Below are 27,148 nucleotides of genomic sequence, written 5' to 3' on the forward strand. Positions count from 1 at the left end.
GCATTGAATAAAATTCCTAAATAATCAATAAAAATATTCTGCTGGGGAAAAAATTTCATCCCTGATGGAGGAAGGTCATTGGCTAATAAAGGCACTGCCCTGGCCCATTTTATTGGTTAGAGGATAGGTGGGAGGAGTAAACAGAACAAAATGCTGGGAGGAAGAGGAAGTGAGCTCAGAGTCTCAACAGCTCTCCTCTCCGGAGCAGATGCCTCAGAGAGATGCCATGCCCCGCTCCCGGGATGAAGCTCCGACCCAGGATGGACATAGGCTACAATCTCCCAGGTAAGCGCACCTTGGGGTGCCATACACAGATGATTAGAGATGGGTTGATCGGGATGTGAGCGGGCGGCTGGGGTGCTGGGGAAGCGGCCCCGCCGCCCTTATTACTTCATATGGCGCCCAACGTGGGGCAACTGCTTCCACATAAAGCCTGAGACAGCTTGGGAAATAATTCTAGAACAAAATGAAAGCATTGTGCCTGGTTTCTTGGTAGCAGCAATTTCTCGGTTCTACTCTGCCTGCTAGAGGCAAGAAAGCACCTCATCTAAGAGAGGCTTCCTGACTCAGCTTCAGCTGCAAAATCCTGCAGCTCATTAAGAGGTCCTGCCACGAAACACTTAAATGGTGTTGACGAAAAGCTGAATGCATGCTTTTCGGTTTTCAGCCGTAGCAGGAAAAAAGCTGCGCCATTTAAAAATGCCGGCTTTCTGGGCTGTCCTGCCAGGACAAACTCTGACTCTTTTACGCAGGCGGTTTGTGCGGTTTGTTAGCACAGGCTGCTGAAGCTCGCTTGCTGGCTACAGCCAGTACCTCAGCCATGAGGCTGGAAAGCTAAGGAATGGACTGGATCTAGCTGGCAAAGCCACGCCTTTAATCCTACTGATATTGCTTGGTAAATTAAAGACTCGTGTGGTGGTCAGAAAAAGAGAGATATACAGTAAAGAGAGATTCAAAGACAGAGAAAATTTCTGAATGGTTTGAAGTGTGTTAAAAATATATGCAGACTAAAATTTAAAGTTCTTATAGTAACAAAAAAAAAAGGAAGAGAGTTGTTGTGTGTGGTAGCACACGCCTTTAATCCCACTGCCTAGAAGTCAGAGACAAACAGATCTCTGTGAGTTCAAGGTGTAGTAGTGTACACCTTTAATCCCAAATGCCTGGGAGGCAGAGACAGGCGGATCTCTGAGAGTTCAAAGACAACCTGGTCTACAGAGTTACTTCAGGTCAAAGATACAGAGAACCTGTCTCAAAAAGCAAAGAGTTAAAAGTAAAAATAAACAAAATAGAGGTTAAAATAATACGAACAAAGATGGAAAATACACAGAGAATCTTGATACTATATGCTATTATGCTCTCTTTGAATTGTTTAAATGCTGAGGAAGGAGAAACAGATGCTAAAAGATATTTATTTATAAATACTGCTGAACTAATCCAACATAGATATTATGAATTTGGATCTAAGGATATGATACTTTGGAAAGGAGTTTCTTATTTTGTTTTCACAGAGGATGAGACGCTGTTCATTTCTTCTATTCCGATTTGGTATGATGGACCACGCCCTCCTGAAGGGTTGGTGTAAACATCTTCAGAAAATTGCTTTGCTCAACTGCCAACTGAGAAGAAACTAGCACACAGGTTATACCATGAAAGACCTAATTAACGACGCCCCCATTCAGCAGGAAGCAGTTTGGAGAGAAAAAACTGCGCCCATGTTCCCAAATATGGTTTATAAACGTTCTTTTACATTTAAAGGGGGACATGATATAGGTATGAATAATTTGCATTAGTATAGATTTTGCTTTATAGATTGAGATTTACGGTCAATTTTGTTATATGTATATGTATTTCTGATTTTGATTAAGGTATTGTGATGGTGTAGTTCATTTAAATATGTACTGTATAATTAAGAAATATAGGTTGTTAATGGATAATCATTGATAATAGTAAAGCTTGTAGTCATGTTAGTTAGATTTTCTAGATATATAGAGATGTATTTCAGTTAGATAGACATTCTTCATGTCTTTCAAAGATTACAGAATAGGACATTTAATGTTTTAATAACTGAGGATTTTTCATGACAATGAGACACTCTGCTCCTGGCAGCACCAATCTACTTCAAGAGGAAGATGGGCATCAAAGAGGCACCTTATGGAGTTTGATAGCCATGTGGGCAAGAAACTGCTCTTGCCTGGACTATTGCATAAACTGGACACAGAGAACCCGCAGAGAGAGGACTACTGAACTTGCCTAAGGTGAGATGATCTTTCGGGGTTCCTGATTCATTTTGAAAGAGTCTGCGAGACATTCTGCAGGACACAACAGATAGTGACTGAACTGACTTTGAATTTTCCTGCTTTATGGAAATGTCTGCTGGATACCATGGGCCTAAAGGCTGAAGATGGATGCCCCAACGGTACAAAAGAACTTTGGGTGACTGTCCAGGCAGCGAGATGTCTTTGTCATTTCTAGAGTTTGAAGTTTCTTAGTTCTTGTTTACTTAGGTAATATATCTTTCTGGAGTCTTTGATGGAGTTAAGAATAGTTAGTTATAGTTATAGTTTTCCTTAGTTATGATAAAGATTATTGTAACTTTTACTTGATAACTGTTTTGTTATATGTAATTTTGCTATGTTAAAGCCTTTTTTTTTTGTTTAAACCGAAAAAGGGGAAATGATGGAGGAAGGTCATTGGCTAATAAAGGCACTGCCCTGGCCCATTTTATTGGTTAGAGGATAGGTGGGAGGAGTAAACAGAACAAAATGCTGGGAGGAAGAGGAAGTGAGCTCAGAGTCTCAACAGCTCTCCTCTCCGGAGCAGATGCCTCAGAGAGATGCCATGCCCCGCTCCCGGGATGAAGCTCCGACCCAGGATGGACATAGGCTACAATCTCCCAGGTAAGCGCACCTTGGGGTGCCATACACAGATGATTAGAGATGGGTTGATCGGGATGTGAGCGGGCGGCTGGGGTGCTGGGGAAGCGGCCCCGCCGCCCTTATTACTTCACATCCCATTTAAAATGTGGACTTTTTCTTCCATGGCTTCACTATTATTTTCAACTCTTGCTTTGGTATTTGCTCATTCATAGTATTAGGGATTTAAGGATTACTTGAAATTAGGCCAAGCTGATAGAAAAATAAATCTATGTATTACATATTCAAAAGCAAAGGATTTTTAAAGTTCTGGAGTTACTTTTGTGTTGACTTGGTATCATGAAGACTGAACTTGTCTTTGATAAAGTTATGGGTGAGGTGAAAAGTAAACAGATTTAATTACATAATATTTGGGGGAGCAATTTTGTATTTTTTACTTCCAATTTAAAGGGAGTAGTTTGAGTTGGAGAGCATTTTGATTGAAACATCAGATATCTTAAGTTGTCTGGGGCAAATAACACCACGGAGAACCTTTAACTATGTCAGTGTTCTCTTTCTGAGTGTGTAGGTGACAGACTACAAAGTATTATCTCATGTCTAACTTGTTTTGTTCAAGAAAATACATATAATTGTCTTACAGTGGCATTTACTTAGGAATGATGCAATTTCTCTGAAACTAAAATAATACTAGGTGAAAGCACTTGTTTAAATGTTCTCTCTATTGAACTACTATAACATGAAAGCCTTTTGCTCATTTATTTGTATGCCTGTAAATGAAGTCATGAATCTGTTTGGTGGAAAAGCTTTTATATTAATTAAAGAAACTTTCTGAGAGTGGTGGCACATGTCTATAACCCCAATATTAAAGAGTTTGGGATAAGTTTAGTGCTCTTTGAGACCAGCTTGGCCTACATAACAAAAACTTTTCTCAAGCAAACAGAAAAAAAAATATCTGGGGAGATGACTCCATGGATAGAACATTTGCCTTGCCAGCTTAAGAACATAGGTTAATTAATGTCCATTATCCACATATGTCTCTGTATAATAGCCCACATCTATAATCACAGCTACGTGAGAGGCAGAAACTGAGAAATCCCAAGAAGCTCCAAGGGCCTGCTAGGCTGGCATACACAACAAATAACAGACCCTATCTCAAAAAAGGTGAAAGGTGAGGCAGACACATGAGGATGTCCTCTGGCCTCCACACATGTACACCTACACACACATGCATTGCTGTGTGACCTAATCCTGGGAAAACATGAACATAGTCCCCACATATAGGGAACCAACAACAGACTAAAATAAAGATACCACTGAAGTTCAGTTTGATGAACCAGTAAGCTTATTGGGGTTACTAATTAAAGTATGAATGAGAGATTACTCACAGAAGAAGGAATGTCTCAAAATCATCTGCATCATGGAAATCCCATTCTAATATCAGTGACAGTTCAGGAATGCCGGGACTCTGGGGCCCATTGCCATCTTGCAGGCAGCTCAACAGCTTCACAGTAGCTATGCTTATCTAGTCCAGGTCTCCAGCAGTCCCTACTGTTTATATAACACTGGGTGAGAGGGCCTTATACATCTGTTTGGTCAATTTCAAAGACTTTCTGAGTAATTTATTTCCTGAGTCTCAATGAGGCTCCTTTTAGAACTTGCTGTGTCTTGTGGAGTTTGAGAAATGATTGTGACAGCATGCACAGTACCTCAGACTAGATGAATTCCCAGCATGTTGAGGAGAGATGGGTAATTTCTATTGGCAATTGATAGCTGCTTCGGGAGGGAAGTCAGTTTTCTTCAAGGGTATAGCCCTAGCATGTCACTCCCACTCAAGCAGATTGCTACATACATATATATGGGCAGCTCAGATTGGAGTTGATGCATTTTAAAAATAGGAGGACTCAAAGTTGAATTGCTAGGGTGTAGTAGGACCTCCTACACCACTAGGGGAGGAAATGGGAGGTGGTTCTGGGAGGAGTCATGGGAAGAGGGTGAATATGGTCAAAATAGATTGTATGAAATGCTCAAAGAATTAATTTTTGAAGAAAGGTCTAACTTTCTTTCCAAGGACCAGATCTTAGTTCCCACATGGAAGCTAGGTGCTTCACAACTGCCTGTAATTCTGTTAGCAGTTGCTGTGGTTTTCCAAATTTATTGCTATTTTAGTGTTAGAGTTTTTTAAGGGTTAACAGTTGTTCTATATGTTCTGAAATACTGTGAACTTTGCTGTAGTTTTTTGACTAAGAACAAGTTATTGTCATATGATTTTTTCCATTTTTTTCATTTTCCTGTAATTTCTGGTGCAGATGAAATTAGATTCTGTAGACATCTTGAAGCCGCTAACACTGAAAAGGAATACAATGGGCAGAATGACACACATAGACTAAACTCCAGAGAGCGAGTCCTTATCCATAGGTATCTCCAGGAGGGAGGTAAAGTACATTTTCAAAAAGCACACATGGTAAAAAGTAACATGCGGATTCTAGAACTTTCAGTGTTCTAATATGTTGCGTTACATGTTTTATTTCTTTCAGAAATGGACTTGTATGGGATTGGTAAGAATTTATTCCAGATCAAATGAAAGAAATGTTTAATTGATGAGTTACTTTACTAATGGAGAACAGGGTGAAAATTAACAATGAAGGCAATAACTGTTTTAGATTCACCTAGTTGTTCCACTTTTAGGAGGCGATACAGGGATGTTAAGCTACAGGAGACCTGAAATTTTATTAATTAAAATAAAAAAAAAACGTGATCAATAAGCTAACCACTCTAGCAGCCACATTTTGTTACAAAGGAATGTCAACGGGTAAAGAGAATGAGGTAGAATATGAAGACTGTCTCCTAGAGCCTTAAGAGCCTTGTTTGGAGCACTGAACATATTTTAGTATAAAAATGCTGTACAGATTGTCACTGTAAAGATGTATTTTCAACAATTAAGGGTCTCTCTGGTGTATTCAACAGTTAAGCATCATCTTAACACCATACATATTGCAAGCCTGTAAAAGCTTACCCAAATCTATTGTAGTCCTCATATGAATCTTTCAGGGGCTCATTCTCTAATGAGAAAGAGAGAGATTAGTTTTTGTAGGGGCAGTACAGCTAAGACAGGTAAGAAAGTCTGTTCTCTTGTATTTCCCAATAAAACCTAAAATTGACCTTCATAAGCTTTTCAGAGATTTTTATTTTTTTAGTTAAGTTGTTTTTCTGAGATAGGATTGTATGTACTGTAGGCTAGCTTCCCACTCACTGTGTATCCAAGGATAACGTTAAACTTCTGATTTTCCTGCCTCGACCTGTCAAGTGCCAATACTACCTGTCAAGTGCCAATACTACAGATATGGGTTAGCACACTGAGTTTTATGTTGTGTTAGATATCAAACAGCGATTTTGTGCATGCTAAGAAAGCAGTCTGTCAACTGAGCTATATTCCCAGATCATATTTTATAAATATTTCCTAAGCTATCTCTATTTCCAAAGCAGATAATTGAAACAAATATTGATATGATTAATAAAAAGCATCAGTTTCCCATCTCTCTTTTTATGCTGGCAATTTATTTGAATTAATTCCAATTTTGTACCATATACAACCAAATATGTATCAACTTTGGTGCTATATACAATCAAATCTTAAATAGTGTGTAAAATGATGATTGCCCCTTCTAAGTAGTAAGTTTAGATAAGATGGGCAAAAGTGGTTGTGGAATTCAGTGAGAAAATCAGACACTGTGAGGGTGTTGAAAGAATGTTGTATAAAAACTCATTCTGAAAGCTGCTGAATTCACTGAGGTAAATACAGAAAATAATTTTTGTCAAAATAATATGCAGGATTCAGAAGCGGTGGTAGGGGAAGAAACATGAATTTTTTTGGACAAAGACTTTCAGAAAATCAGCCTCCACTTCATCTGGTAAGTCAACACCAAAGGTAACAGAAATCAAGAGTCTGAAATGTAATATTGTTCATTTTTAAATGTGTGCTTGTGTGTGCTTGTTTTGAGACAAGGTCTTGCTATATATGACAAACTAAGCTGACAAAGAACTTGTAATGGTTCTCCTGCCTCAGTTCTCAGAGTCCTGGGACCACACACATGTTGAGTGTCTTAATTACTTTTCTGTTCCTGTAACAAAACACCATGAGCTCATGGTTCCAGAGGGATAGCAGAAAGAGTTTATGTCTCATCCACAAACAGAGAGAGAGAGAGAGAGAGAGAGAGAGAGAGAGAGAGAGAGAGAGAGAACACGAGAGCGAGCAAGCTAACTGGGAATAGCATTGACTTTTGAAACCTCAAAGCCCCCACCCCCAGGTGACACATCTTCAACAAGGCAATGCCTCTTATTTCTTCCTGTGGTGGTTTGAATAAAAATGACTCCCATGAGCTCATGGGAAGTGGCACTATTAGGAGCTGTGACATTGTTAGAGAAAGAGTGTCATGCGATAGGCTTTTTAAGGTTTCAGATGTTCAAGCCCAATATGATTCTCTCTTCTTGCTGTCTGCCAATCCAGTTGTAGAACTCTAGGCTTCTTCTATCAGCACCATGTCTTCCTGTGTGTCACCATGCTTCCCACCATGATGACAATGGTTGACCTCTGAACTGTAAGCCAGTCACCAATTAAATGTTTTTCCTGAGTTGCTGTGATCATGGTGTCTCTCCACAGCAATAGAAACACTAACAAAGACACTTTCCAAGCAGTTCCAATAACTACAGACCAAGCATTTAAATATATGAACCTATGGGGGCCACTCTTATTCTAAACACTATACCCAACTAACATATTTTATAATAAGATAGTTTTAAATTTTGGTGATAACAGGGATTTCTTCTTAATATTTTTTCATACTACCCTATATTTAATTTAAATATTATGTTTTTAGTTAATCTGTTATCACTGCAACTATTTCAATAAACATTTTATTTTTATTTTCAATTTTCATTAGGAATTTTGAATTTATAAAAATGTAAAAAATAGATTGTTGGTGACTGTGTCGTTTATCTATCCTACATAATCATTCTAAATTTATCTTCAACCTTTTTTTTGAGACAGGGTTTCTCTGTGTATCTTTGGAGCCTGTCCTGACACTTGCTCTGTAGCCTCAAAATCACATTGATCCACCTGCCTCTGTCTCTCGAGTGCTGGGATTAAAGGTGTATGCCACCACTGTTTGTCTCTCCTACAATTTTGTATAGTTACAGTGTAAAAATAGACTTAAAAATTGAATGTGTAAACCAGAAATCAAGACTAGAAAGATGTCTCTGTGGTTAAGAGCCCTTGCTGCTCTTCCAGAGAACCCAAATTCAATTCTGAGTACCAATATCAGGTGGCTCACACCATCTTGTTATTCCAGCTCCAAGGGTTTTGATGCCTTTTCTGGCCTTTGTGGAGAGACACATATGTGACATCAGCCTTTCAAGTGCTAGGATTATAGGCATAATCTTACCACACCTTGTCTATATAATTATTTGTGATAGGTTTGTGCTTGTAAATAGGAAAGATTATGGTAAAGGTACTTGCCACACAAGCCTATCCAACCCAGTTGAATCTTTAGGACCGTTGTAGAAGTGGAAGGAAAAAGTAGGCTAATACAAAATTGGCTTCTGACTTTCACATGCACACCATAGCACATATACCCACACATACCACAGACACATATACACAACTATATATACATATATATAGTAGAAGTTATATATATATATATATATCACCTTTATGATTATTTCTTTTCTTAAGTATTTACTCTTTTGTAACAGTATTTCTTTTTTTAAATTTAGGAATCTTATAGTACCTAACTTGATATAAATAATTTCTTAGGAATACAACAGTTGGAAATGATAGCCCTGCTCATACTTAACATGCATTGTACCACTGAGCTATAACCCCAGCACAGAAAATATTCCTTACATCAACATTAATGAAAATATTGAAAATTCTGTTAAAAGGGTCTTCAGGAGATGTGCCCCAATCCTGTTTTTCATGATGACCTACTGTTCTCCCAACACTAGTCACTTAAAATAAAAAAGTAGCATGTGTATTCTACCTACTGTACTTATTCATGTTTTCAATAGAAATACTGGGGAGTGGCTATGGATTTAGCCTTCAGAAAAATCAGCGGATTTTTTCATACTTTTATTTTATTCAAGTTGTGTATATATAATATTCTTTGTACTAGCACCTTCCTCATATTTAGCAGTTACTTCCAGTATTTAACAGTGTAATAGCAGGACACAGTAATGCCAGATATAAGGATATTTTCCTTACTAAGCAACATACGCTAGTTTAAAGCTTGCTTTCTTGTCACAGTTCATATTATGTTATTCATTTACTCTTTTGGACATCCTAGACATTTGTCAACGTTTTCATTATTTTCTTTTATGGTGTTTCACTCTACAGCCATTTTGGTAGAAAAGCTGAATTATTACCAGATCAGTTTGCTTACACTGCATCAAGCCAACACTTTGCTTCCTTTAGAGCATACTTCCCACTTGATATGGTTTTTCTCCTTAAAATTAGGTATTTTTTGTATTAAAAGGTAGTTTTGAATGATCCCTGGACAGGGAAATAACAGAATAATTTGTAATGCTCTTCTTTGATCTTAAGAAGTTGTTTTAAGAACATTATTAAATACTCTATTGCTCTTGGGGCTGTGGAAGTACTTCAGTTGGTAGAATATTTGCCTTAGCATGCATAAAGATCTGGGTTCAATCCTCAGTACCACATAATACCAGATGTTGTGGCACATATCTTTAATCAGAGCACTTGAGGTGAAAGCAGGAGTTTCAGAAATTTGAGGTTATGCTTGGATACATAGTGAGTTCCTGGCCAGAATAAGATCCTGACTGCTCCCCCCCCCAATCTATCTCCTCAATTATAAAGTCACATAGTTTGTTTCTTATTAAAAATCACAAGACACCTAATTTTCCATATTTTTATGTTACATTTGTTAATCATCTTTGTGCAAGTGACATGGTACATGAGACTTCGGTCTTTAAGTTGCATCTGGAAAATAGTATATAAAATGAGTCATAGTATAATTCTGGGAGAAAGCCACTGATAGAAATGGTTTCGAGAAGCTAGGTGTGGTGGTACAAGCCTATTGAAGTATTCATGAGAATCTCAACTTCCAGGCTAACCTATACTATATACTATATAGTGAGACTCTGTCTCAAAGAAATAAAGGGGGGAGGGAGGGATAGGAAAAGTAATGAAGGAGAGAAACAAGGGTTGTGAACAATATCCTTATGACTTAATCAAATCATGGACTATCTGTTTCATATGTATTATGTATTTGGGCTAGTTTGTAGATAAGATATGACAACAGTGAATTTTGATCAGGGTGGAATAGAAACCAATCAGAAGAGAGACATCCACAAATAGAAAGAAATCAAGTTTCCTTTGGGAGATTTCATGGCCACTCCCAATCTCATGTCCGCCACATTAGCAGATCTCATGGCCACCCCTCCAGAAGATCTTATAGCCATGTCAGGAGCACTCCTGTCAACTCAGATAGACCACATCATGACCGCTCAGTTAGACCCCATCATGAATACTCAGATGGACACCATCATGACCACTCAGTTAGACCCCCTCATAAACACTCAGATGGACGCCATCATGACGACTCAGGTAGACCTCATCATGACCACTCAGATAGACACTATCGTGACCATTCAGGTAGATCTCATCATGACCATTCAGGTAGGTTTCATCTTGGCCACACAGGAAGAGCTCATCCTAGCCACTCAGGTATAGCTCATCAAGACCATGCAGAAAGAGCTCAACTTAGCCCTGCAGGACTAGCTCACCATGACCATAGAAGGAGAGCTCATCTTAACTGCACAAGGCTGATTCCTTACAACCGTCCTGAGAGAGCTTCTGTTAGACACATGGAACTAGCTCATCATGGCCACAGAGTGGGAGCTCATCCTAACTATACAGGGCTAGCTCATCACAACCATGCTGGGAGAGTTAATCATGACCATTCAGGGAGAGCTCATAACAACCGTACATGGAGATCTCGCAGTCATGAAGAGAGATATCGTGGTTGAACTGGAAGAGTTGAAAGAATCCAAACATCATCAGACTCTGACTCTGAAATTGACAGGTAATCAGTATGTTATCAATGTTAGTACAGTGTTTTGAATGATATGGAAATGTATAAGCATGTTTTCTATTTCTCTGTCTTATTAGCTAAATATGTCTTTTCCTAATTCAGAAATTGTTCCAATTCAGACTATTCCAGTTATATTTCTCAGGGTATCAAGAGTCATGCACATGCAGTTACCTAAGTTTGTTTCCCAGTTTCTGACCTTTCCTACGAAGCCTACTCAATAACCAAAATATGTTCACTTAGTATCTAGTTCTTTTGCATCTTTCAAACTTGTAGGCAAGGTAATGTACTGACAAATTATGTAAAATCAATAAGATATAACTAATGGTAACAAATTTGTTTCCTTCCTTTTTCTCCTTCCTAAGGAGTCCTAAGAGTCTTTAGCAGACAGTAATCTCTCTGTGTGTATGTCTGTGTCTCTTTCTTGTTAGAAATCATGCCCCAAACCTGGTATATGTTAGGCAAGTGATTTACCTCTGAGCCACAACCGCCGCCCAGCAAATATGTCTTTGAGCAGCTTAGTTCCTCCATGTCCACTGTCTAACATGTGTGCTGTCTTCAGCAGGGTCATACCTTCAAGTTATGAAGGCAAACAAAAGCAACAGCAATAGCCCACATTGTTTTGGGAGTCTCTTCTACTCTCAGTAGCAACAATTGAAAGGGATATTTCCCATTCCTAGCACTAGGCTTTTGTTAGGTTGTCTATGATCCTTGTGGGGAGCATTGGAACTTAAAATGGCACAAACTATATACGTATGTTTAAGTACATATGTTTATGTGTATTTTAAGTACATGAAACAAAATTACTCTTATGACTTTGTTAAGCATTCTTAGTGTTAATTATTGTTCCATCCTTTTTCCTCTATATTTCCTCCACGCTTTCCAGTTAAATCCCCAACCTAGTTTGTGATTTTCCCCTTCACAGCCATAGTGTCCTACTCTGCACGACTCTAGAGTGCCTCCTCCTCCCACTATTGTTCTTTCCTGGTTTCCGAGGTTACTTCAGATCATATATTCTCATCTAATGATTCAGAGGACCCCCGAAAAAGAGAGAACATGCAGCATTTGTCTTTCTGGGTCTGGGTTACCTCACTTGGTATATTTCCTAATTTCGTCTATTTTCCTAGATGTAGCATATAGCTAATAACTGACTATTTTACATTTCAGTATCATAAAGAGAATTAATTTGTAATGTTCTCCTTAAAAATGTTAACTAGAGGGCTGGAGAAATAACTTAGCAGTAGAGCCCTTGCATCCACACCAGATGTCCTAGTTGTGGTAGTTACTGAACTGGGGAGAGACAATACTGGTCACTGAGGCTTGCTGGCTTCCAGACTAGCCAAGAAAAGACAAGTCCAAATATCAGGGAGAAACCTTTCTTAAAACAATATGTGGAGCACTTGCTCCATTCATCCTGTTGGCCCTGGATCATTGGGCTACCGGCGGCCCTGTTTAGTTGCTGAGGAATCCCATCAGGACGGGTGAGTGTGTGCTATCCAGGGGCGGCTGTCCCGGAAGAGAGCACAAACCCCCTCCCCCAGCTCCTTCTGCAGGGCTGTCTTTCTTTCGCACGACCGAGCACCCCCAGCACCCCTCCCCAACCCTGCCCTGCTGTATGCTAGGACCAGTGCTCAACTACAGTCTTAAGCTCCTAAACTAAGGCGACCCACCCAGAGCAGTGAGTACCTGCCTGCCGGGCAGGCCTCAGGGTCCCCTGTAAGGGAGCCGGGCACCTTCAGCTCCGGCGCCAGGCTTCCTGCGCGCTCCTGGATACCACCCCCCCCCCCCCACTTGCTCCATTCATCCTGTTGGCCCTGGATCATTGGGCTACCAGCGGCCCTGTTTAGTTGCTGAGGAATCCCATCAGGACGGTTGCTGAGGAATCCCATCTGGACGGGAACGGTTCCTGCTTCTACACTGAAGAGATATACCCTGAGAGTCAATCACAGCAAAGACTGGACCAAGAGACCAGGCCTCTCCTGGCTCCATTTGAAGGAAGAGATGGGAAGGCGCCAATACAGGAATTCCTCCAACAATCTGAAAGGCAACATGACACCACCAGAAACCAGGGATCCCGAAATAAGAAGAATTGTACACCCTACTCCTGAAGAAATAGAAGAAATCGACTCAAAAGTGAACTATATGAAAATAATAGAGGACCTTAAACAGGAGGTGAAAAACTGCCATAAACAATTAGAGATTACAAACAAAAAGGTAGAAGAAATGAATAAATTGCTCAAAGACACGCAAGAAAACCAAGAGAAACAAGAAAAAGCAATCAAACAGGTTAGGGAAGCGGTTCAAGACATGAAGAATGAAATGGAAGCAATGAAGAAAGCACAAACCGAGGGAAGAATGGAGATGGAAAATCTGGGTAAACGAACAGGAATGACAGAAACAAGTACTAACAACAGATTACAAGAGATAGAAGAGAGACTATCAGACACTGAAGATACCATAGGGAAAATAAACACACTGATCAAAGAAAACAGCAAAACCAACAAATTCTTATCACAAAACATTCAGGAAATTTGGCACACAATAAAAAGACCAAACCTAAGAATAATTGGAGTAGAAGGAGAAGAAGTGCAGCTCAACGGTACAGAAAATATACTTAATAAAATTATAGAAGAAAACTTTCCCAACCTGAAGAAAGAGGTACCTATGAAGGTTCAAGAAGCATACAGAACACCAAATAGGCTGGATCAAAAAAAAAAAAAACATCCCCTCGCCATATAATAATCAAAACACAAAATATACAGAATAAAGAAAGAATATTAAGAGCCGCAAAGGAAAAAGGCCAAGTTACTTATAAAGGTAAACCTATCAGACTTACACCTGACTTCTCTATGGAAACCATGAAAGCCAGAAGGTCCTGGATAGATGTACTGCAAAAACTAAGAGATCATGGATGCAAGCCCAGACTACTATATCCAGCCAAACTTTCGTTCACTATAAATGGAGAAAACAAAATTTTCCAGGATAAAAACAAATTCAAACAATACGTAGCCACAAATCCAGCCTTACAGAAAATTATAGAAGGAAAATCACTAACCAACGAGTCCAACAATGCCCACAATAACTCAGTCATCTAGAGACCTTTCACCAGCGCAACTCAAAGAAGGGAAACACACAAACCCTACTACTAAAAAAGTGACCGGAGTTAACAACCACTGGTCATTAATATCACTTAATGTCAATGGGCTCAACTCACCTATAAAAAGGCACAGGCTAAGGGATTAGATACAAAAACAGGATCCAATGTTCTGCTGTCTACAAGAAACACACCTCAACCACAAAGACAGGCACCTACTCAGAGTAAAGGGCTGGGAAAAGGCTTATCAAGCAAATGGACCTAAGAAACAAGCAGGTGTGGCCATACTAATTTCTAACAAAGTGGACTTCAAACTTAAATCAATCAGAAGAGATGGAGAGGGACATTTTATACTCATAACAGGAACAATTCATCAGGATGCAGTCTCAATCCTGAATATCTATGCCCCGAATATAAAAGCGCCCACGTATGTAAAAGAAACATTACTAAAACTCAAGGCAGCCATCAAACCACACACACTAAAAGTAGGAGACTTCAACACTCCTCTCTCACCAATGGACAGGTCAATCAAACAGAAACCTAACAGAGAAATTAGAGAATTAATGGAGGTAATGAAGCAAATGGACTTAACAGACATCTATAGATTATTCCACCCGAAGAGGAAAGAATATACCTTCTTCTCTGCAGCTCATGGAACCTTCTCGAAAATTGACCACATACTCGGTAACAAAGCTAACTTACACAGTTACAAAAAAATATTAGTAACCACCTGTGTCTTATCAGATCACCATGGATTAAAGTTAGAATTCAACAACAATGCTACCCCCAGAAAGCCTACAAACTCATGGAAACTGAACAGTCAACTTCTGAACCATACCTGGATTAAGGAAGAAATAAAGAAAGAAATTAAAGTCTTCCTTGAATTCAATGAAAATAAAGAAACAACATACTCGAACTTATGGGACACTATGAAAGCAGTCCTGAGAGGAAAGTTCATCGCACCAAGTGCCCACTTAAAACAGAGAAAGCACATATTGAAGACTTAACAGCCCACCTGAAAGCTCTAGAAAAAAAAGAAGCAAACTCACCAAGGAGGAGTAGAAGATTGGAAATAATCAAACTGAGGGCTGAAATCAACAAAATAGAAACACAGAAAACAATACAAAGAATCAATGAAACAAAAAGCTGGTTCCTGGAGAAAATCAACAATATTGATAAACCACTATCCACACTAATCAAACGACAGAGAGAGAATACGCAAATTAATAAGATCAGAAATGAAAAGGGGGACATAACCACAGACACAGAGGAAATTCAGAGAATCATCAGATCATATTACAAAAGCCTGTATAACACAAAACTGGAAAATGTAAAAGAAATGGACACTTTTTTAGATAAATACCATATACCAAAGTTACACCAGGACCAGGTGAACAATCTAAACAGACCTGTTGGTCGCGAAGAATTAGAAGCTGTTATCAAAAACCTCCCTACCAAAAAAAGCCCAGGACCAGATGGTTTCAATGCGGAATTCTACCAGAACTTCCAAGAAGAGCTAATACTCATTCTCCTTAATGTATTCCACAATATAGAAACAGAAGGATCATTACCTAATTCCTTTTATGAAGCTACAGTTACTCTGATACCAAAACCACACAAAGAATCAACCAGGAAAGAGAATTACAGGCCAATCTCACTCATGAACATCGACGCAAAAATCCTCAACAAAATACTGGCAAATCGAATCCAAGAACACATGAGGAAAATTATCCATTATGACCAAGTACGCTTGATTCCTGAGATGCAGGGCTGGTTCAACATACGAAAATCTATCAATGTAATCCAGCATATAAATAACCTGGTTCAACATACGAAAATCTATCAATGTAATCCAGCATATAAATAAACTGAAATAAAAAAACCATATGATCATTTCATTAGATGCTGAAAAAGCATTCGACAAAATTCAACATCCATTTATGTTAAAAGTCTTGGAGAGATTAGGGATACAAGGGTCATACCTAAATATAATAAAAGCTATATACAGCAAGCCGACAGATAACATCAAATTAAATGGAGAGAAACTCAAAGCCATCCCACTTAACTCAGGAACACGACAAGGATGTCCACTCTCTCCATACCTCTTCAATATAGTACTTGAAGTTCTAGCAATAGCAATAAGACAACATAATGGGATCAAGGGGATTCAAATTGGAAAGGAAGAAGTTAAACTTTCGTTATTCGCAGATGATATGATAGTGTTCATAAGCTACCCCCAAAACTCCACCAAAGAACTTTTACAGCTGATAAACAGCTTTAGTAATGTGGCAGGATACAAGATCAACTCCAAAAAATCAGTCGCCCTCTTATACACAAAGGATAGGGAAGCAGAGACGGAAATCAGAGAAGCTTCACCATTCACGATAGCCACAAACAGCATTAAATATCTTGTGGTAAATCTAACCAAGGAAGTGAAAGATCTATTTGACAAGAACTTTAAGGCATTGAAGAAAGAAATTGAAGAGGATACCAAAAAATGGATGGATCTACCTTGCTCTTGGATTGGGAGGATCAACATAGTAAAAATGGCAATTCTACCTAAGGCAATTTATAGATTCAATGCAATCCCCATCAAGATCCCATCAAAATTCTTCACAGATCTGGAGAGGACAATAATCAACTTTATATGGAAAAATAAAAAACCCAGGATAGCCAAAACAATCCTATACAATAAAGGATCTTCTGGAGGCATTACCATCCCTGACTTCAAACTCTATTACAGAGCTACAGTAATGAAAACAGTGTGGTACTGGCATAAAAACAGAGAAGTCGACCAATGGAATCGTATAGAAGACCCGGATTTTAACCCACAAACCTATGAACACCTCCTTTTTGATAAAGGAGCTAAAAGTATACAATGGAAGAAAGAAAGCATCTTCAACAAATGGTGCTGGCACAACTGGATGTCAACCTGTAGAAGAATGAAAATAGACCCACATCTTTCACCGTGCACAAAACTCAAGTCCAAATGGATTAAAGACCTCAATATCAGCCCGAACACACTGAAAAGGATAGAAGAGAAAGTGGGAAATACCCTACAACAGATGGGCACAGGAGATTGCTTCCTATGTATAACCCCAGAAGCACAGACATTAAGAGCAACATTGAATAAATGGGACCTACTAAAACTGAGAAGCTTCTGCAAAGCAAAGGACACTGTCACTAAGACACAAAGGCAACCTACTGACTGGGAGAAGATCTTCACCAACCCCGCAACAGACAAAGGTCTGATCTCCAAAATATATAGAGAACTCAAGAAACTAGACTTTAAAATGCTAATTAACCCAATTAAAAAATGGGGCACTGCAGTTTAGGGTTGGCAAGAGACTTGACCCTAGAGGGGCTCCCTAGTGCCCAAGATGAGGTTCCCAGTTAGTTCCTTGTGCAGCTGAGGATTGGGAACCTGAAATGACCCTATCCTAGAGCAATACTGACGAATATCTTGCATATCATCATAGAATCTTCATCTGGTGATGGATAGAGATAGAGACAGAGACCCACACAGGAGCACTGGACTGAGCTCCCAAGGTCCCAAGGAGGAGCAGAAGGAGGGAGAACATGAGCAAAGAAGTCGGGACCACGAGGGGTGCACCCACCCACTGAGACAGTGGAGCTGATCTACTGGGAGCTCACCAAGGCCAGCTGGACTGTGACTGAAAAAGCATGGGATAAAACCGGACTCTCTGAACATGGTGAACAATGAGGGCTGATGAGACACCAAGGACAATGGCACGGGGTTTTGATCCTACTTAATGTGCTGGCTTTGTGGGAGCCTAGCCAGTTTGGATGTTCACCTTCCTAGATATGGACGGAGGGGGGAGGACCTAGGACTTACCACAAGGCAGGGAACCCGGACTGCTCTGTGGACTGGAGAGGGGGGGAGGAAGGAGTGGGGGGAGGGGGAGAAGGGTGGGAGGAGGGGGAGAAGGGTGGGAGGAGGGGAAGGGAAATGGGAGGCTGGGAGGAGGTGGAAACTTGTTTTTGTTTATATTTTTTTTCTTCTTTTCGCAATAAAAAAAATTAAAAAAAATGGGGCACTGATCTGAATAGAGAATTCTCAACAGAAGAAGTTCAAATGGCCAAAAGACACTTAAGGTCATGCTCAACTTCCTTAGCAATCAGGGAAATGCAAATCAAAACAACTTTGAGATATCATCTTACACCTGTGAGAATGGCTAAATTCAAAAACACCAACGATAACCTTTGCTGGAGAGGTTGTGGAGGAAGGGGTACCCTCATCCATTGCTGGTGGGAATTCAATCTTGTGCAACCCCTATGGAAGTCAGTGTTTCGGTTTCTTAGGAAATTCGGGATCAACCTACCCCTGGACCCAGCAATACCACTCTTGGGAATATACCCAAGAGATGCCCTATCATATGACAAAAGCATTTGTTCAACTATGTTCATAGCAGTATTATTTGTAATAGCCAGAACCTGAAAACAACCTAGATGCCCTTCAGTGGAAGAATGGATGAAGAAAGTATGGAATATATACATGCTAGAGTACTACGCTGCGGTAAAAAACAATGACTTCTCGAATTTTGCATGCAAATGGATGGAAATAGAAAACACTATCCTGAGTGAGGTATCCCAGACCCAAAAAGATGAACATGGGATGTACTCACTCATAATTGGTTTCTAACCATAAATAAGGGTCACGGAGTCTACAATAGGTGAATCTAAAGAAGGTAAGTAAGAAGGGGAACCCAAGGAAAAACATATAGTTATCCTCTTGGCTAAGGGAAGTAGTCAAAATTGCCGGGGAGAAAATTGGGATCTTGGGGTGGGGTGGGTTGGGGGTAAGGGGAGATGGGGAGAGAAAAGTTAGAAGGGAAGGAGGTCGGGCCTTGGGAAAGCAGGAGGATTGGGATAAAGGAAGGTTGGACAGGGGAGCACGGAACCACAATTCTTAGTTAAGGGAACCACTTTAGGGTTGGCAAGAGACCTGACCCTAGAGGGGCTCCCAGGTGCCCAAGCTGAGGTCCCCAGTTAGTTCCTTGGGCAGTTGAGAATAGGGAACCTGAAATGACCCTATCCTTGAGCAATACTGACGAATATCTTGCATATCATCATAGAACCTTCATCTGGTGATGGATGGAGATAGAGACAGAGACCCACACTGGAGCACTGGACTGAGCTCCCAAAGTCCCAATGAGCAGCAGAAGGAGGGAGAACATGAGCAAAGAAGTCGGGACCACGAGGGATGCACCCACCCACTGAGACAGTGGAGCTGATCTATTGAGAGCTCACCAAGACCGGCTGGACTGTGACTGAAAAAGCATGGGATAAAACCGGACTCTCTGAACATGGCGAACAATGAGGGCTGATGAGACGCAAAGGACAATGGCACGGGGGTTTGATCCTAAGTAATGTGATGGCTTTGTGGGAGCCCAGCCTGTTTGGATGTTCACCTTCCTAGATATGGACAGAGGTGGGAAGTCCTAGGTCTTACCACAGGGCAGAAAACCCTGACTGCTCTTTGGACTGGAGAGGGAGGGGGAAAGGAGTGGGGGGAGGGGGAGAAGGTTGGGAGGAGGGGCCGTAGGGGGGGAGGAGGGGGAGGGAAATGGGAGGCTGGGAGGAGGTGGAAACTTGTTTTTTTTTCTCCTTTTCTCAATAAAAAAAGAAAAAAAACAATATGTGGAAAGTGATTATGGAGAACACTTGGTGCCGTCTTCTGGGATCTCCATGTGCATACCTCGAGAGAAAAGCATATATACATATTTAAAATTGAATAAATCATTCACAGATGTTGAATAATCTGTCAATGATATGTTTTGGTAAAAAATTATTTTTCTGAATTTTCACCCTTTATGATGAATATCAGATTTTCTTCAATAAGAGAAATGACTGAATACTTATTGGATCAGGAACAGCAGAGAAATGAGCTAATTAATATCAATAGAGGGGTAAGTGTAATGATTTCTACTTTCTACCTCAAAAATCTGTGTGGTTTTATGTAATGTTTTCATTTAATTAGGCTTTCCTTTTGTGTCATTTTGGTTCTTTGAAAATTTGGCATTTATTTGTATTAATGATTATTTTCATGAGTTTAAAAACTCAAAAAGTTAGCATTATCAGTGTACAAAGAAGCCATATGCCATGTTATATATGCTTACAAAAATTGTTTCCAGTCTTACAGCATATTTGGTTTCTAGCCATAAATATAGAACTGCTTTTTAATTGTCCTCAGAGCTGGGCATGGTGGCAGACACCTAAGTTTCCAGCATTTGGGAAGTTCAGACAGAGAGAGCTTAAATTCAAGACAGTCCTCTGAATCACTACTATAAGGCCTTGGGGGAAGTCACTTGATTCTTCTCAACTGCAGTTTTCCAACATGTTAAGAAGGCTTTGACTGATTTACCTCTAAGAGCACACTGCCTATGACATTCTTGTAAATGTATACAATCTCAGAAATTGAGTGTTACAGTAGTAATGTGACTCTGGACTGATAGTGGGAAAACCTGCATAGAACCAAACTAGACCCACTGAATTTGGGGGACAGTTGTGAGGCTTGGACAGACTGTGGGGCCACTGGCAGTGGAACAAGAATTCATCCATAATGCTTGAACTGACATCTATGAGCACATTCTTTTTGGAAGGATATCTTGCTCAGTCTAGATATAGAGGGAGGGCCTGGGTTTCGCCTCGAAGTGAAGTGTCAGACTTGATGACTCCCTATGGGAAGGCTTGCTCTTTCTGAGGATTGATTGGGGAGGTGGGGTCAGGGGAAGGTGGAGGAAGTAGGAGAAGTTGGGGAAGTGGGAATGGCGATAGTTATATAAAGTGAGAAAAGATTGTATTTTTCAAATTCTTAATAAAAAAAGGAGATAAAAGAACTTTAAAAGAGAATGAAAAGCAAACAAGGGGCTGGGTGACTCCATAACAGCATGGGATATATTTGGGAAAAGACATGTACTAGGGAGATCGCTAGTTCAAGAGACTAGAGAGCCTGTGATACCCTTAGACACAAATAGTTACAGGGTGGCTACTGCTAAGAGTTACCAGTTTGTGTGAAGATAGTGTCAGAGGATCTTGGCTAGCCACTACGGGGATTGGAAAGCATAGTTTCGGCAAGAAACTAGAAAAGCAGTTTACTTTAGTTCTAGGAATTGAGTCACTTTAGTTTGGGAATTGCCATGGTTAAACAAGATGAAGACACTTTACAAGATGACCAAGGCCAGAGCTAACAGTATTAAGAACCAGGCAAAGGGAATATTGTCATTTAAATGCTGAGAGTTGCAATTTAGATTAAAAACAACACCTTGTACTGAATAAAGATGTCATTTCAATAATTTGTTTCAACTTTTTTTCCATTTAGATGATAGAAGAAGGCTATAGGAGCTCTGCTGAAAGTGATGATAGCTCTGGCAGGTAACTTTAGACAGACTTTGTATAATTCTTAAGGGGAAAATATGAAAACTGGCATTGGGTTTATATTTAATGTTATGTTATCATCTAGCCTAGAGCCCTTAAAATCTGACTTTGAAAACAATCAATTTGTGTAAATAATCCTAATCAGAATTAGAAAACTCTTTATTATGACTGCTTGGCTTGGATTTACTTTTACTTCTAAGACTTTTATATATCATATTCTGATGTTATATCTTCAATATAATTTTGCATCTAAACTGGCTGTTTTTATCTACAAGAATTGTCACTGGGGAAATCAGAACTATTTAGATTTTTGTCTTCATTTCAATTTTAAGATTGGAAACTCTTGTGTGCAATTATAGGGTCTGCTAGACAAGCTAGATGAATTTCAGTATTCTATTTTAGCAGCAATAGTAGCAAGACTTGGTATCAGGGAGGCAAGAATTCTATGTTCCTTTACCCTTTCTTAGATGTTATTTGATATAGATTCCTGTAAAAAAATGTTGAAATGCGAGCATAAGAGAAACAGAAGTTTCATAACATGACTGTGTGCTGTACAAGTGGTAGGTAATGAGGGTCCCTACAGTAAGGACAGACTTGAACATGGTCTGTTAGATTTTGTACTTAAATATCATTCTCCCTGAAATAAACAGATTTGGGGAAAGGCCTGTTCAGGGAGATAGTCAGGAAAAGAATAGAAAATGAGATCTACATGTATTACTTATCCTTCTTTTTGTAGGGCACGAAGGGGAAACACTTCTAAATGGAGATTACCTTTGCAGATGTACACATTTCTCTCATAAGAGGGAGGCTTTGATTTTTTTATATTTATTTATTTATTTTGTATATAGTATTCTGTCTGTGTGTATGCCTGCAGGCCAGAAGAGGGCACCAGACCTCATTACAGATGGTTGTGAGCCACCATGTGGTTAATGCTCTTAACCACTGAGACATCTCTCCAGCCCCAAGACTTTGATTTTTTCATTTGCTTTTCACAGCTTCCCTCGTGTCTTGTGTTTTCCAAAAGGATTGGCTCAGCAAAATGGTTACAGGAAAGAGGCTAATTATGGATAGTATACTTTGGCCTCTTACAGTGGAATTTAAGAGTTAGCTTCTTGCGGTGGATTTTGGGGGTGGCTGTCTAAAACTCGTTCAGTGATACTGGGAGAATTTGTGCAAATGGGAAGGCAAAAATATTGCTATACTACTGTTGAAATGGGCATAACCAAAGGAACTTATGAAATAATTGAAAGCTGTAAGTAAACACTTTTATATTCATAATTTAATTTAGCTGTAGTGTTCCTTTGTGGTAAGGCATTAGGATTTCCATATTACAGAGTGATACATTGAAACTGAAGAAGGGGTGGTTGTTTTTTCTGGTACTACTAGAGATAAAACCTAGGATCATGTGCACATACAAAAAGATTTACAACTCTGCCATGGAGTGCCACTCTAGGAAAGGATGCTGTAATAGGAGCGGTGGGGCTGAGTCCCCGGCACCCCGGCTGCTTGGCTAGCTTATGCCCCGAAATAACAACACACAAACTGTATTCATTTAAACACTGCTTGGCCCATTAGTTTTAGCCCTTACTAGCTAATTCTGATTCCTGATCAACCCATCTCTAATAAACTGTAGCACCGGTCTTACCGGGAAAGATTCTAGCCTATGTCCATCCTGGGTCGGAGCTTCATCGCGTTTGCCTCGGAGAGTAGAGCTCTCACGTCCGCCCTGGAGAGGGGAGCATGGCGTCTCTCTGAGCTCACTTCCTCTTCCTCCCAGCATTCTGTTCTGTTTACTCCTCCCACCTATCTTTTAACCTATCAGGGCCAAGCAGTTTCTTTATTGCTTAACCAATGAAATCAACAGATTGATATATGACACTCCCACATCAAAAGGAAGATGATTTTTTTTGTTTTGCTTTGTTTTTGTTTTTTTTTAACTTCCCCAAATCATACAACTAATAAAAGTTCAAAGATACATTTAAATAGTTTGTGTCTACAAAACCTATGGGACTAAACAGTGGTGATAAACACCAATAATCCCAGTACTCATGAGGCAGAGGCAGAGACAGATGGATCTCTGTGAGTTCAGTGTCAGCCTGGTCTACAGAGTGAGTTCTAGGACAGCCAGAGCAACACAGAGAAACCCTTTATCAAAACAAAACAGAACAAAACCTTCTTGTTCTATAATGTCTTTTAGTAACTACAAGTACAAAGGAGGTCTAATATTTGCAACACGAGAATATTCACTTTCTTTTGTTGCTTAAAAATTTACTATGGCTATAGGCAGTAGATTCAGTCTTGATGAGTCAGAAAAGGATGACCACAACCAGGTAAAAAAAAAGTGAAAAGAGGTTTATTAATTGAACAAGTTCTTGATGAGCTTAGCCTTGGAGGGCTAGTGTCATGGAAAACTCAAGAGCCACCAAAGCCACTGACTTTCTAGTTTGTGTCTTAAAATTTGAAGAGCAAAGTTCATGGGTCACAGAAGGCAAGTTTTAGGAAGAAGTATTTTGTTAGAGCTAGCTTAAAAGAAATAATGAATAGTTCCATATAGAGGAAGAGTGGGTCTCCAGGGACAGAGGACCATCAAGATGCTACTCTGGGCATATTTTTAAGAACTTTGAAAAGAAACTGGTGTGAGGTATAAGGAGGGGAATACGTTGGTCAGTCCTGTAGGTTACCCAATAGGAGGCATCTAGTAACCTCCTCTCTGTCTCAGTCACTCCCTCCTGCTGAGCTTCCAGGCAAGGCTAAGAGGTAATAAGAAACCAGGAAACAGAACTCTGTCCAATGTTCTTGGCCTTCAAAGAGGACATTCTCAGAACTGCTGCTTTGAAGCCCAACACATTATAAGACATGTATCATATGATTGAGATCAGAGATCATATATCACATGTTAAAAAACAAAACAAAAACCCTGCCAACTGCCTCTAGGTGGAGAATTTAGTACAATAATCAGTAAAGTATAGTCAAGGTCAGCTGAAGTGAATGAGTCACAGACTGAAAGTTTCTCTAAGAGCTTTAGCTAAAACAGTAGCACAACAAACAGATTTGAAAGCTGGGGGCATCTAAAAAGTCATTCAAAAGATGAATAGCCCTTTTACCACAACCACCCCATACACATGGAAACTTGCCCACAATGGGCCTGCCTGGCATCTACCTTTACTGTGCACAGCGACTTAGAACAGAACCCATTCATCATCTCCCAGTTTGGCAGCTCAGATATCCAGGTTTGCTTGTCTACTAGACACTCACATGCCTGGAATCATGGTGTTGCCTGGGGTACCCTCTTATTAGAAGTTTCTATGGAGGTACCTACTACCAAGATCATTGTAATGGTTGGCAGAATCTAGTTTCTGGCTGCTTGTCAGCTAGAGTCCATTCTGCAAACAAAAACATCTGAACTACCCAACTTGCCCTCTTGTAAGATACCAGTTCTATCTTTAACATAACGCACACACTCATTTCCACCAAAATCACATCCTTCTCAGTGTCAGTCATTCCGACTTTCACCTTTCACCTTGTCTTATGATTTCATTAGGCTAAATCAGGTACATGTTGTTAAAGGGAAAAATTAAGAAAAAAAGAAAAGGCCAGAGAAAATGAACAATAATTTTACGTGGAAATTTAACATTAAAGGATTCGGTTCAAGGGCTTGCCTGGATTTATATATAGCCCTGAGTTTGATGCCTAATGCTGTAAAAAGAGGAATGGCAGACAAGGAAGAAAGGAAGGAAGGAAGGAGAGAGGTGTACGAAGGAAGGGAGGAAGGAAACCATTATATATCTCATTATTTACTGAACTCTCAATCCCCCCCCCAAAAAAAAGCAGTTTGGGGCCACTCAAAACCTAATAGGAACAATATTTATAGCAAGACAAAAAGCTATTATAGAAATCACTTTATCTATATAGAACTGCTGACTAGAAAATCTCAAGTGTTGTGTGAGCTGCGGGTTGTGTTCCTGCCACCCCAGCTCCTGCACGGCTAGCATTACACCAGAAATAACAACACACAAATTGTATTCTTTTAAACACTGCTGGCCCATTATATCTAGCCTCTTCTCGGCTAACTCTCGCACCTGAACGAGCCCATTTCTAATAATGTGTGTAGCACCCCTAGGTGCGCTTACCAGGAAGATTCTAGCCTACGTCCATCCTGGGTCGGACCTTCATTGATCGCATCTGCCCGGGAGAGGGGAGCATGGCCTCTGAGCTCATTTCCTCTTCCTCCCAGCATTCTGTTCTGTTTACTCCACCCACCTATGTTTTAACCTATCAGGGCCAAGCAGTTTCTTTATTACTTAACCAATGAAATCAACAGATTGATATATGACACTCCCACACCACTCAAGTAATAATATCAAGACAACTACATAGCCTTTGGACCTTTGTTGTATTATGGAAAAGTGTGACTATATATGATTAACTTACTCCCTGATACTATTTTAGCTACCCAATAAAAAATTTCCCCTTGGATTGAGGGTATAGACCAGTTGGTAGACTGACTGTCTTACATGTATGAATCTCTTGATTCATTCCCTAGAAGGGCATAATACCAGTCTTATTGGCTAATGTCTGCAATTCCAACACTCAGGAGATAGAGGCAAGACCTTCCAAAGTTCAAGGTCATCTTCAACTATTTAATGAAATTGAAGTCAGCCTAAGATACATGAGATGCTGTGCTGTTTACTGACAGAAAGAGCTATTAATAAGGTAAAACATAACCCAGAACAACTAGCAGCCACCCATGGGACCCTTTCTGGAACACTTCTTTGCAACATGGCACAACAAATTTCACAGAAATCCAAGCTTGCTTTCAAACTCAAGATACTTGTGCCTCAAACTCTTGGTTTGGGGTATTCTACGTATATGCTACCACATTGTTTTCTACTAATTTTTTCTCTTGGGAGGGAGACACCAAGGTCTTGATATCATGGGATGGTTTCTACCTTCTATGTAACCAGGTTGCCCTTAAACTTGGGATCCTCTCACCTTGCTCTCCTGGTTTGGGGGCGTCTAGGTTTGTGCTACCCCGTTGACTTTTAATTCAATTTTGATTTAGGATTTTTATGGTGTGGAGAATGATACTTGGGGCTTCATACAATCTAATCAAGTATTATGCCACTGTTCTGCACCCTTAGCCCTCCAGCTAACATTTTTGTAACTTTCTTCTTTATGCTTAAACATAAGGACCATTTTATGAGTTAGAAAAAAGAAATACTGACAGGGCAGACAAGTTGTAAATCTCAGCAGCTGCCAGGAGGAGGAAGATGGAGAAGCAGAAGAGAGGAAGATGTCTTTTGATGTAAGGTCCAAGAAAACAAGCATATTTATAAACTTCATGTGGAAGTGTAGGCCTCAGACTGTCTGAGCAAGCTCGGGATTTTAGCCACTATCAAAAGTGATAGAAAAGGGGAAAGGGAAGGTTACATTTTTAAAGTCGGGACTCAGAAAAGTAGGTAGGCCTAGTGGTGAAGATAGCAAGCAGCTGCTTGCTTTGGATTTTTTTTTTGAGACAGTCTCATATAGTCAATACTGGCCTCAAACTCTATGTTGCCAAGGATATCCATGAACTCCTGATTCTTCTGCCTGTACCTCCTGAGTGTTAGGATTATAGCCACAGTTTCTAATAGTTTTACTAAGCTACAATTTTTATACTATGTAGTTAAACTGCA

The 27,148-nt window shown here is 39.8% G+C and overlaps 1 protein-coding gene across 1 annotated transcript in view; it reads left to right on the plus strand.

Annotated features, from left to right (window-relative positions):
* The window catches only part of LOC121441120, a 165,307-nt gene that overhangs the window by 64,830 nt on the left and 73,329 nt on the right, over positions 1 to 27,148 (plus strand). The window contains exons 3-8 of the mRNA XM_041642255.1: positions 5,106 to 5,305; positions 6,702 to 6,798; positions 10,217 to 10,668; positions 10,789 to 10,914; positions 11,087 to 11,159; positions 19,924 to 20,005. Coding sequence (XP_041498189.1) covers positions 5,106 to 5,305; positions 6,702 to 6,798; positions 10,217 to 10,668; positions 10,789 to 10,914; positions 11,087 to 11,159; positions 19,924 to 20,005 — 1,030 coding nt within the window. The remainder of the gene's footprint in view (positions 1 to 5,105; positions 5,306 to 6,701; positions 6,799 to 10,216; positions 10,669 to 10,788; positions 10,915 to 11,086; positions 11,160 to 19,923; positions 20,006 to 27,148) is intronic.

This window comes from Microtus oregoni, unplaced genomic scaffold, assembly GCF_018167655.1.
Source record: "Microtus oregoni isolate MIOR12 unplaced genomic scaffold, Mior012 000073F_ref0000255, whole genome shotgun sequence".
In the NCBI taxonomy this organism is placed as follows: Eukaryota; Metazoa; Chordata; class Mammalia; order Rodentia; family Cricetidae; genus Microtus; species Microtus oregoni.